The 12,433-nt window shown below is 34.8% G+C and overlaps 1 protein-coding gene across 1 annotated transcript in view; it reads left to right on the forward strand.

The window, feature by feature from the left end:
* The window catches only part of GRIK2 (glutamate ionotropic receptor kainate type subunit 2), a 415,942-nt gene that overhangs the window by 393,859 nt on the left and 9,650 nt on the right, over nucleotides 1-12,433 (forward strand). The window contains exon 16 of the mRNA XM_037392944.1: nucleotides 5,542-5,792. Coding sequence (XP_037248841.1) covers nucleotides 5,542-5,792 — 251 coding nt within the window. The remainder of the gene's footprint in view (nucleotides 1-5,541; nucleotides 5,793-12,433) is intronic.

Below are 12,433 nucleotides of genomic sequence, written 5' to 3' on the forward strand. Positions count from 1 at the left end.
TCTTATGTGAAAATGAACTGACTTTGAGACAGGGACTGGGAGCTGATAGAATCCTTTTTTCTTCATGTGTTGCTTGGAGACTTTTGAATGCACAGATAAGAACTAACTAAGCTATGTTGATCCTTCTCTCTGTCACTTCCCTCCCATCCCAATTAGAGAGGGTTAACAGAGTTAGGAAGCAGATGTGGCTGTGACTTTTAAAATAAAAGCATTTCTATAGTGCTAAAGTAAGTGCTTCTCCTATATCCAGTGCCTCTGAGCTGTTTATTCCTTTTCTACGGCATCTCATAACTGTGGCTGTCAGTCTTTGACTATGCTACAGATTCCTGGAAGGTGTTTCAGGCCCTGTGATGCATGAGGCTGTAGGAAGTAGTTTTTCCATGGTTCCTCATAGTCTAATCATCTACTCCATAATCATGTGTAAATGAAATTCCTTCCATCTTCTTTCAGTCATGCCTATGACTGCAGTATGCAGACACTTAAGAGAAACTGAAGTCCACATACTGTATCATGTTATCCCCTGGCCAGGAATGTCTATTCCAAAGGCCTAAATTTTGTCTTGTAAAAAAAAAAGAGGAAAGCTTCATCATAGTAACTGATGGACAGAGATAACAGAACAATACAACAAACAAAACTTTCAAATATGATTTAACTCAACATGCAATCAGTTTGGCGGCAGAAAATTTAGTCTGTGATTCTTTATGGGGCTAAGTACAGAGAAATGTCAATATGCCAAGACTTAAATGATTCCACCTGTCCCCTATAGTATAAATGGTATTAGCTAGCATTCGTAAAGAGATTTCAGATACGCCTAGACTGGAGTGAGACTGTGACTGCAGCTTGTGTATATGTACCCAAGCTATCTTTAGGACAGATAGATCAATCTGGTGTAACCATAATGGAAATGGGCTCATGCTGGAAAAAAACAACAACCAACCTCAAAACCAAAAAACCCAAAACTCCTCCATCTTCCTGCTGCTTCCTATCAACTGATAAAACTAGAACTTGAATTGGTTCCTTTGTTCAATGTATTCACATACAGCTTCAACACCTAGATATTAAAGGAGTATCTTTCCTGTTAAATGGGGCTTTCTCCTTCCAATAAATACTTAAAGTACTAGAAGAAATTCTTGATTATCTAAGTTTTGTACCTAGGTTCTGAATATGATGGTGTATTCCTAACTAGCTTTCTCTTTTCCTTAGGCCAAGTACGCAGACTATGAAGTAATGTTGCAAGATAAGTAGAACAGTATTGGGGGGTTTTAATAACAAAAGAAAAAGGACAGGAACAAAAGACACTATCACTGGTGTAGGAGAATTCGGAATGGATTTTTCCATCTAGCAAATAAAAAGTACCATGTAACTATGTACCATGGGCACCAGCTTTCAAAATACCAGACAATTTTTAATGATTTCTTTTGGTAAAATGCACCTGAAATGACAAAACAAAAGTGTTCCTCATCTGACATTTTCTTAATGAAGGAGTTAGCAGAATGCTGCTATTCCTTTTTATTTACCTAGGGTCAAATTCAGTTCTACAGGTCCCAATATGCTCCAACTACTGTAGTATTTGATAGAATGAATAAAACAGATTAAGAGAAACCAAGCAGGAGATTTTACTAAATTATAATCAGGTAGGAAACATTTTAAGCAGGATTTCAACATACCAATCTGTGTGCAGTGACATCCTGATAGGAAAAGCTTATGTGTTCATAATTTATCATTAAACATATCATGTGCATAATTTTTTATATACTCAGACTTTGGGGCAGAAACCATATATATGTATAACTTCTGCAATATTTCTGAGACTTTGTTATCCTAATTTTGTACAGGTGCTTCACTAGACAATAGAATTTAATGCAAATTTTAGTTTTTATTTACATTTTCATAAGCAGGTAACTGCAAATGTAAATTATTGTATCCTTTATTGGGTTTGTTCATAGGAAGGCACTAAGGTCTCTATAAACCTATAACAGAAGGTCTTAAAATTCTTCTGGCAGCAATTATAATTCCTGCAAACAGCAGCTAGAGTGGGACCAGCAAATAATGTATAGATTATATTCTGTATGCCCTCCAGTCACAGTTTGTCACGAGAATAGCTTGCTTGTCAGCTGATAAAGAAGTGAAAGCAGTAGGGAAGAGGAAAAGAGAAAGAAAAAAAAGGGAGAAATTTCTGTACAAAGCCACCAAACTTTTCCCTTTCTCTGTACTCAGTTGAAGATTATAAGCTCATCTTTCCCATGATTTTGGGATGGAGTTTTAAATATCACCGTGTCTGTCCCTTTCCAGTCTTCCCCCCATGCACAGACTGGTAAGAATTTTTTTCTTTTTTTCTCAGTGGCTTGTTTTTCACATGGCAGAATCTTAATCTCTCTTTTTTTCTTCTTTTTTCCTTTCTTCCACTTCTGCTTTAATTTTATTCATGCCATATTTATTTTGTGAATGCATTCATATACATTGTCTGGGAGTCTAAAAGTTTTGGTGTTTGTTTTATTTTTTTCTCTCTAACAGTAAATTCTCTTAAATTAAATACTTCTGATTTTAAAAACATTTAAAAAACCAGGACATGGCCTTCTTCCAATACCTCATGGAAGGGCTTAGTTTGTCTTTCAATCATGTGACATAAGTGATAAGGAAAATTACCCAAAAATGCCAAAAATCTTCTACGTTCAGTTGTTGAAATTTTTCATTTCTACAAGAAAAAATAATCTTAACATCCAAAGTGTAATCCGGATGCCTTGTCCATCTTCTGTATTTATTTTCTCTTCTGTGTGTATGCTACTTTTGTTATCCACAGATCATATCATGATACTTTTAGCCACTTCAGGTGCTGTTAGGTAGATTTTTCATTGCTGGGACTTGCAGTCCAGCTTGTATCAGGAAAAGATCAGGAGCAAATAAAAACTTAGGAAATTATATTGTTGCTATGCTTCTTTTGTTCACTCAGTAACTACTTGAATCAATATAAACAGCATTAAAAATGATTTTTTTTCCAAATATATTATTAAATATACTCATTATCTGTTGCAAAATGTGGATCAATTAATTTCAAACATTTTAAGTCATTCAGAAGTAGAACTACAGCACTGAATGATAGCTTTATCATGGTTATACAATTTTAAATTCTTAATTTAAAAGCAGCAGTATGCAATGCTAGTCATCCCACACTAGTGTGATTACTTGTGAGATTACACTTTTAAGATAAGATAATAAGGTATAAGAAATAAAAATACTGCAGCAGAAACACCAAAGGCCCTGTAATCTGTTCACTCCATAACTATTTGTGCAAAATTCTGCAAATCACCAACAGTGATACAAATACTGTTGAACTGAATCACTATTAACTGCACGCTCCTAATGCAATCCCAATAAACTTGAATTGTAGACAGGAGTAGTTCATGCTTTATGGTTTCTGTCTATGAATTCCTCAGTTGATTAATTTTTTAAGTACTTCAAATGGACTACAGCTGTATGTGTACAAATCTGGTCCCTAGAATATATAAACAATACAAGAAGAATAGTTGGTGGTACTGCCTATATTTAGACCAACAGAAGTGTGGAAACTGAATGGAAATGTGTCTAATTAGAAAGCAGCCTGTCAGATCAGAAGATGGCTTAAACTGGGTCCAAGATTTTTTTCTGAGAGTCTAATGTTGTTTAAGTAGTTAAGTATTTATATGTAGTGTAACACTGAAAATACCCCCAAAAGATTATAGGGTGCACTTACACTTCCCCAGGCACTTGTGGACTGATCACTTTCCTTCTTCTGTCTGACTGAGAAATGTGTCAGCTATAGGGTTTTACAGTGTTTCAGCATGATCAGGGTGTAATTTTGCCCCCTGCATGCACAAGAGAGTAGAAAAGAGTTTGTTTTCCTTTCTTTCTGCTTCCTGTATAGTCCTGTGTAAACACAGTTTAGTCTGAGCACAGAACATCATTCTGTTCTAAGTATAGATGACAAAAGCATGAGTTCTTGAAACAGATACTTTGAGGCCAGGTTTTCCCACTGTTTTATTCTGTAATAAAGGAAAAGCCCAGAGTGCTTTGTAATTAATGGTCTTTTCTACATTTTACTTCCATGCTGGCACAGCAACCCTTTGAATAAACCCAGCTTTATTCTCATGATAAGCTCAAGACATGTAGGAAGAAATTGAAGAAATAAAGAATAAATATAAAGACATTCTAAAAGAAATCATATGTTTTCCAAGAGTGTAAAAAGTATAAAATATCCTATTCATGCATTCCTTCAGCACCTTCACAGCTGATCACAGAACATGAAATAGTCAAATAGGCAGCATCTCTCTAAAGGATGCTGAGGAATTTTTGTTTTAGAGGTATCAAGATAATGAAAATGCATTTTATTACTCAGTCAAAGGAACCACTGTAAAAATTATAGTTAGCAAGTAACATTATTATGACAGAAAGAAAGAGAGGAGGGATTCTTTGCAGAATTGCATTCATATCACATGAAAGAAGGGATGCCATGCCTTCTTCTTTACTCTTTTTTCCTCCCCTGAGACTTCTTAATCACTTTAATGAAGTCTTTTGTTCCTGTTTTCAAAGAAGAAAAATTATGTCTTTGTTTTCTCCTTAAACATTACACAAATCTTAACAGAGATAGCACTTCTAATTGATGTGATTTACACTCTAACATTCAGAATAGTTTTCTCTATTGGCATTATTCATTAATTAATGTAGATTTTAAAATACTCATTGAAAAGTCCTTATGCACTCTATAAAGAAAAAGAGAGCAGATGACATAAAAAGATATGAGACTACCCTTTGAACTGCCCCTTGAAATACTGAAATATTCAGAAGCTACAACATTTTCATGTCATTTAAATATACTGAATTATGAGGAAGAAATATATTAAAATATGAAAACTTATATCCCTGTTATCCAAACACACTTAACCTTATCTTTCTGAATGCATTGCTACCTGATACTGTTAATAATGATGCGCATGTTTGGAAGGTATCTTAAGTGCCTGACAATCTGTCAAATAGAGACTTTTATGGCTTGGTCTCGAAGCATAAATTGCTGTTTCTTCTTGTAATAAAGTAATAGCATAAAGTGTTTGTTACATATCAGACCTTGGGTTAGCTTTAGGGTAACAAGCTATGAAGCAACAGCCTGCAGATATATGTATATTAGATTAAATCTACTGTGGCATAATCAAAAGCCTGATGAAAATTGTAAGATTAATATTATTTAGCTGATATAATAGTTGGACTTGAAGAAGTTTGAGACCACGGGACCAAGTGTGATAGCACCTGTTTCATCAGGTTGCCTGGCTTACAGACATCACCAGCTGGATCAGGTTTTATGTGTATATATTTATATGTGTGTGTGTGTGGTGGTTTGTATTTATGCGACCAGTGTGACTGGTGAGATGCAAATGTATTTTTGATAAATACTGTGGTTGTAGAGGATATAGTTTTTCCTGTGACATTATATTACATTTTATTCTTATGAGAAATAACTAACTTTCTTCAAAACATACCACACACAATATATGTACCCTGTTGTCTCCTTAGGTTCTCCATATAGAGACAAGATCACTATAGCAATTCTTCAGCTGCAAGAGGAAGGCAAGCTCCACATGATGAAAGAGAAATGGTGGAGAGGCAACGGCTGCCCAGAGGAGGAAAGTAAAGAGGCCAGTGCTTTGGGAGTTCAAAATATTGGAGGAATCTTCATCGTGCTGGCAGCAGGACTGGTTCTGTCTGTCTTTGTGGCAGTGGGGGAGTTTTTGTATAAATCAAAAAAAAATGCCCAGTTGGAAAAGGTAAATATTGTCTTTTCCTATTTTATATATATGGTCTATTTAAATAATACTTTAAGCATTTGGTAGTGAAATGTAGGTGATGCATACTGATTGTTTATTACAGTGTGATTTAGTATAGTATTTGTGTAACAAAGGATCACAGCAAAGTACCCAAAGTTTTACATTTACAGCTTTTAATTTGTGTTCAATGTGTTTAATTGTAGCCAGATTTCAGGACAAGTGACTATTTCTCCTCTTATTCAAGCCTGAAAAAAGACAGCTTTTTACTCCTGGAAGTTCACTGCAGTTAATTTTATGGATGAAGAAGAAATCTGAAACTGTAATGGGAAACAAATTAATCTTCTACATATAATTCTGATTTTCATAAGACAAACTGTCTGTAGCTTAAAGTCAAAATCTAAAAATGTGTCTAAAGAAATGTTCTTTACAGAAGTTTATGCTTGCAAAGTTGTACCGGTAGCATCTGGAAAAGATTATGTCTGCATCACTTTTTTTTGGTGGGTTTACTACTGGTATGATGTCCTGTAATTTCAAACTGACTCAGTTTTGAAAATTCTAGTGTTAATTTGTTCTGTACTTGCAATTTATACAACAACAATATTGTAATTGTGCCAACACTAGTGATAGCTTGTGAAATTCTTAGTTAGAATTATCATTTTTGCATAATAAATAAATGCATCTTTATAGATATATATGTATGTCCATGTTTAAATGTAAACTTAAACTGTATTTTATTGCTATGACAAATTCTGAATTTTAAAAATTGAGAGAAACTGTTGGACCTTACTAGGTCTTTTTCTTTTTTTCTTCTCCTTTCAAGGAGCTTGTGACCTATGGCAATTTCTATATTTATATTTATACATTTAATTTAATACTATCAGAAGTAAATCCAATGACTATATTTATATTAATATTTTTCCAGATGCTACTGGTGAGTTTTTGTAACTTGAATCATTACTCAGAAAATTTACAATTTGTTTTTACTTCTTTTGAGGCAACCTTTTGATATGCAAGTGTCCTGTTATAAACATATTGTTAAAGAAGTTTTTTTCTAATACACACAAAGGCAGCGTGAGGTTACAGTGTCCTAAACACAGTTTGAACATGGGTACATTTTATAAAATTGTTAAAGAACCATTTAGATCCTTTTCTTTATGATACTACAGGCTAATTCCTTTCTGTTAACTTACTACTGAAATGTTATGTTTCTGAAATGAATTTGAGGACAAAGGTACCAGTTACTTAATTAACCCATGTAAGTATCAATAATTTTTATCCATTCCTAACATGGATATGGATTTCATATGGAAATCAATATAATTTGGTTTAGCTTTTCTAGATTTTTAACAAGGAATCACATAGAAAAATAGAAATGTTTTGTTAATAATCTTGTAACATAAGTTCAGTATTTTTCAGGGTGTGAATGAGTCTCTTACGTGCCAATAACAGCATGTTGGAAGTTGTCTGAGGAAGCAAAGAGAAACCTCTTAATTAAGGACATGTTTCTCTAAGCCCTATGGTTTTGTGATTTTTTTCCTGTTGTTTTTTTTATTTGCTTCTTTTTTATTTTTGTTGGTTAATGATGGATAGACATAGCAATGACTGAAAGTATCAGACCTTTTAACAGTACTGCTACCAGAAAGGTTTTATCATCAACTATTCAGATACTTTAAAACATTAGGAGTGAATCTGAAGCGCTTCAGATAGTCAGATTTCTCTCCTCTCTTTCTTTCTTGTCGCCAGTCTCTTACCTTCCCTCCCCTCCCCACTATACCCACATACCCCGATGTCAGAAAATCAGTAAAATTGCAGTAAAACTTTACTTGTGGAATGAAATTAACAGGAAGATGATGCAGGCATCGCTGCCCGTGGCCTACCCCAGCATCCCCTCATCCACTCTTCTCCCAGCACACACAGAACCTCAGTGAACATCTTGTATCCTCTCCTAATGTAGCAGGTCCCCTTTGCCTGGGAGAGGGAGCAAGCAGCAGCCAAAGGGGATATAGCTGTCTCCAGTTTCTACGTCACCTCTGCTGGGATAAGTAAACCATGCAAGTAATGCTGCCTTGGCTATCCCATGGGGAGAGGGGAGGCAACAATTTTGGTAACATTTATAGTTCCATCCTTTTAGAATCAGAGTATCCTTCTGGCATTTGTATAATGCCTGTCAATGCTTGGAAATAGGGAAGATCAAAGGTCATGTTAACAACCAAGGAAACAAATCAGATCCTTCAGCTGCTGAATATATGGAGTATCCTGGGACATAAGTGGGCATATTAACATGTGTGTCTGCTTTGTAATGTATACAAAACCTGCACTTCCACTGGGGAGGCAATGCAGATTTAAAGTGTATAAACTAGATATAGTTTTTTAGCATTTTTGGTGTCACCCCACTGCTGGAGTGCACACTTAAGCAGAGACGTTGGCTGGGTGAACCTAGCCAGAAGAGTGAAACCTTGAAAGGAACTGAGCTTCAAAAAGCAGCAGACAGCACTGTGTTATTTGCTAAAAATCTCTTGCATCTTGTAATCAAAGTATTTCAGTACATCCATGGTCCTGATGTTCTCAAAAATCCAGAGGAAACATGTGACACTAGCTGTAGTGTTTCTGGAAAAGCAGATGAATGCATGCAACTACAACACTTTCCAGACACAAAGAAATTCCACTTCTATTGTCAGCTTTCAAAAGCAAAGAAAACCCTGGATGTTAGACTGTTAGTCACTGACACTTTGACTAGTTTGTTTGAAAAATGAGTGTCCTAATTTACTAAGTATTGTCTAGAAGATCCAAATCCGATGGATGTGAAAAGAACAATATATGGATTCAGTTCTGTTATCATTTATAGCCATTCAAAACTCATTGAGCCATCAGCAGGTCGGAACTAGGTCCGCTTGTGAAAAAATAGGAGACGTACATTTTGCTAATTTTGACCTGTTAAGTACTTCAAATAATGTGAAAAGAGACACATGTCAACATACCTTAACTGTTTGTTTCACTACAGGAGATCTGGTCATGGATTTCCTATAATGCAAAATACTAGATTAAATCTTAAAGTGTACTGAAAGAGTAACACCAACAAAATATTTCTGGAGTTATATGATCAAATCATAACCTAAACATCAGCTAAATTAGCATCTCTGAAAGAGTTATTTATTTATAATTTATTATAAAAACAGTAACTAAATTGATACTGGTTTATATTTTACGCACATTTCTCAAGGAAGGCAAAAACAATTGCACTTTCCATGGTAAATAATTCACTGCTAAGCTGTACAACTGAGTTGAGAAATACCAGTCTGGATAGTTTATCTCACAAGGTACAATGAATGAGAAGTTAGCAGGACTGGACCCCAAGCAAACATTGGTAGCTGCAAATATACATGTGTGTTACATACAAAACAGTGTTACTTACAACTGCAGATTCTATTGAACAAGAAATTCTGAATGCTGAACTGTGACCTGTATATAAGACTAACTATGTCTTTGAAGATGGAACAAACTTAACTGGTTGACTTTTGCCCAAAAGAAATTGTGCACAAAAATTTCAAACACCTTTTGCAAAATGCACAAACCATATTTTGGTTTTGATAATGTAAGGATAACAGGAATAGAAGTTTCTGATCCTGGCTGGCTCCAAAACTCATGCAGCTTTAATTTTAGATTATGGTAGTATTCGATCTTCAACTTATTAGAAGTTAAACATGATTTTGCTATGATTGCCAATAGTTCTGAATTTGCTGTCTACCCCAAAACCACATTTGAGTAATGTGGTAACCTGGGTTGTGTTTTGAGCTAAATAAGGATTGGAAATGACAAAGTATTGTCCTTGTCTATGGCAGAATTTTGAAATTCCAGTTGACACAGTGGAAAGGGGTAAGAGGAGGTGGCAGACCAGAAGCCGTCCTGACTGCATTCCTGCAGAGTAACCACAAGATGGTGCCTTCTAATTTCTCAGAGGGAAATTTAATTGTTACTTTTTAATAGAATTTATGTCACAATGCTCACCTATTTTTCAGTTGCAGCCTTTCTAAAAAATCCTAAAGGCTTGTATTCTGTCCTATTGTATATGATACAAACATCTAATTATGTCATCTGCTTAGAAACATGTTATTAAGCAGACCTTTTTTATCTAGCCAATCTTGACAATAAATGCTCAGTCATTTGCATTTTATAATTGCTTTTGCTGGTGAATGACCTGCTCCCTGATTTTAACAGGCACACAGAGGGCAGTGAATAAACAATGTTAGAAACAGAAACCATTTAAAACAATTACTATGTCCTTCTTTTTTATTGATGTGATTCAATGTGTTATGGGTTTATGTACATTTCATGCATCTAGTTTTGTATAACTCAAATTATTATCATAAAGGCCAGGGAAAACATTGACCTTGAAGACCATTAATATTTAGCATAATACATTGATGATTCTCAGTTTGAGAATTTATTGACCTTTCCTTTGTTTTTGTTTGGGTGGGTTTTTTTGGTGTTTTTTTTTTTTAGTGGTTGGTTTGTTTGTTTATTTGTTTGGGGTTTTTTTTAAGTCTTCTCTGAGATTGTTTCCATTGTGATACCACCTTCACAGAGTGATTAGATACATTACCATTAATGTCAGCTGTGTGGTTTCTACCTGCGCACTGCTGAAAACTTTAGCATGAAATTCACAGTATGGCTGGAGGCAGTGTCAAGAATGTATAGAACGTTGCTTGCTGTCACCCTTGCAAATGCTTGTCCTTGTATCCTTCCTTGTCATGGTTTCGTTGGAGAAGGTGGCATTGGCTTGAGAAATTATCTTGACACCTGGTTTTACTAATGTAGCGGACCCATACCCTTTGCAAGAGGCAAGGAGGGACCAGGGTCTGCTAGGCAGAACAAGCTTTTGTGCTTGTAGCCATATACAGTTGACACCATGTTGTGATTGTGCTTCTCTCAAATACACTTTGACTGTTCTTGATCTGTTTGCATTAAGTTAGTGTAAACGGCAACATGAGCTTATTTGCCAAGGTCCTTCTACAATCTGTTTGCACCAGGATAAATTTAATTCATCATGTCTTAGAATGCTTCTTTTTAGGATTGAGGTGTGCAAAGTGGGTACATGTAATTTGTCCTATGTGGAATGGTATTACAGGAAGAAGTTAATAAGTACGGAAATATTGTGGATGCTGCTTTATCAGTAGGACATGCAGAAAGTCAGCATTTCCATCTTTGTTTTAATTGTTATCTTACCAACGGTGCAAAACAAAATTACCACAATAATTTAATATGAAAAATGAACAGATTTTTAGGGTTCTTCTTTACCAGAATATTTTATGGTTTGGGGGTTTGTTTGGTTTTTTTTATTTTTTTTTTTTAATTTTACTAAATTATTTCTCATTAAAGTCTTTTTCATTACTTTCTCAAAAAATGCTGTTATATCAGTGTTATTGGAGTTCACAGAATATCCCTAACAGTTTAATATCAAAAGCCTTTCTTTAGTACTTGGGACAGTGATTTATAATAGTCTTGGAACAACCCCAAAGTAAATCCCAGCCTAGTGATTATTTTTTTTCCCCCTTTCCAGGGGGAGGCAAGTTCAAAAGATTTTAAAGTTGAAAAGCCTGTTCCTCAGGCTAGAATAAACAAAAGAATGTGGGCATTCTTGGTAAATCAAAGTCAAAGCTTTGGGATTTATATCCCAAGTAACTTTGGTACAATGTACAGTGATGTAGCCTGTATTGTCATGTCCCATTTTGTAATGGAGTAACCTCAGAATTTTTAATATTGGCTTGGAAAAGCAGCAGCAGCTGTGACAGCTCAAAAAAAGAAATGTTTTTTCCAACTTTAGCACATTGCATTCTACAGATATACAGTTGGAAAATTGGGAACTTCTATCACCCTGTACTCCCTTTGGCACTGTATGTAGATGTATAGACTTGGATGGATAATTTGTATGTGTCTAAGTGTACAGATTATTTGGAACTGAAGTATTAATTATAATTAAATAACCTCTTGGAAACCACCTAAGTACATATTAAAGGATATTTTCTAATGGAAGGAAATGTTACAAAACCCCCAAATCCCCAAATCAAACCCATCACCACCACCACCCCACCACCCCCTCACAGGAAAAAAAGAAGAAAAGACAAAAATAAGACAAAAAAATGGAAAAAGTGGAAAAAACCCAATTTGATTGACTGCAGCATTTTAAAAATCCTTTGCAAAGAATAAAATATTAAAACCAAGATCTCTATTTTGATTTTTGATTGCAGCTCAACCAACATATATTTGATAATGGACCTTGCTTCTGAGGTATCTCTAATAACTTATGTAATTCAAGAAACAAAGAACAGAAAGATTTGAAATGTATGTAAAGCTGACTACTGCACAAGTACAAATGTAGAAAAATGATTTCAGGAGGCTCACTGTTCCTTCATAGATATTCAATTAAAGATCAGGTTAAATTACAGGTCTGGGTTATGGAATATTTTATGTTTGACAAGAATTTAAAGTTGTATAATATTTTTTTGAGCCCCCTGCATGTTGTTTATTTTATAGCAGGAATAATTCACTTTCACTCATCAGCAGAAAGAATATTCACTTTATATAACTATTGGCTTCTCTGTAAAATAAATAAATAAATTCAATTCTCAAGAAAAAAATAAAAT

Source organism: Falco rusticolus, chromosome 6 (assembly GCF_015220075.1).
Source record: "Falco rusticolus isolate bFalRus1 chromosome 6, bFalRus1.pri, whole genome shotgun sequence".
NCBI lineage: Eukaryota > Metazoa > Chordata > Aves > Falconiformes > Falconidae > Falco > Falco rusticolus.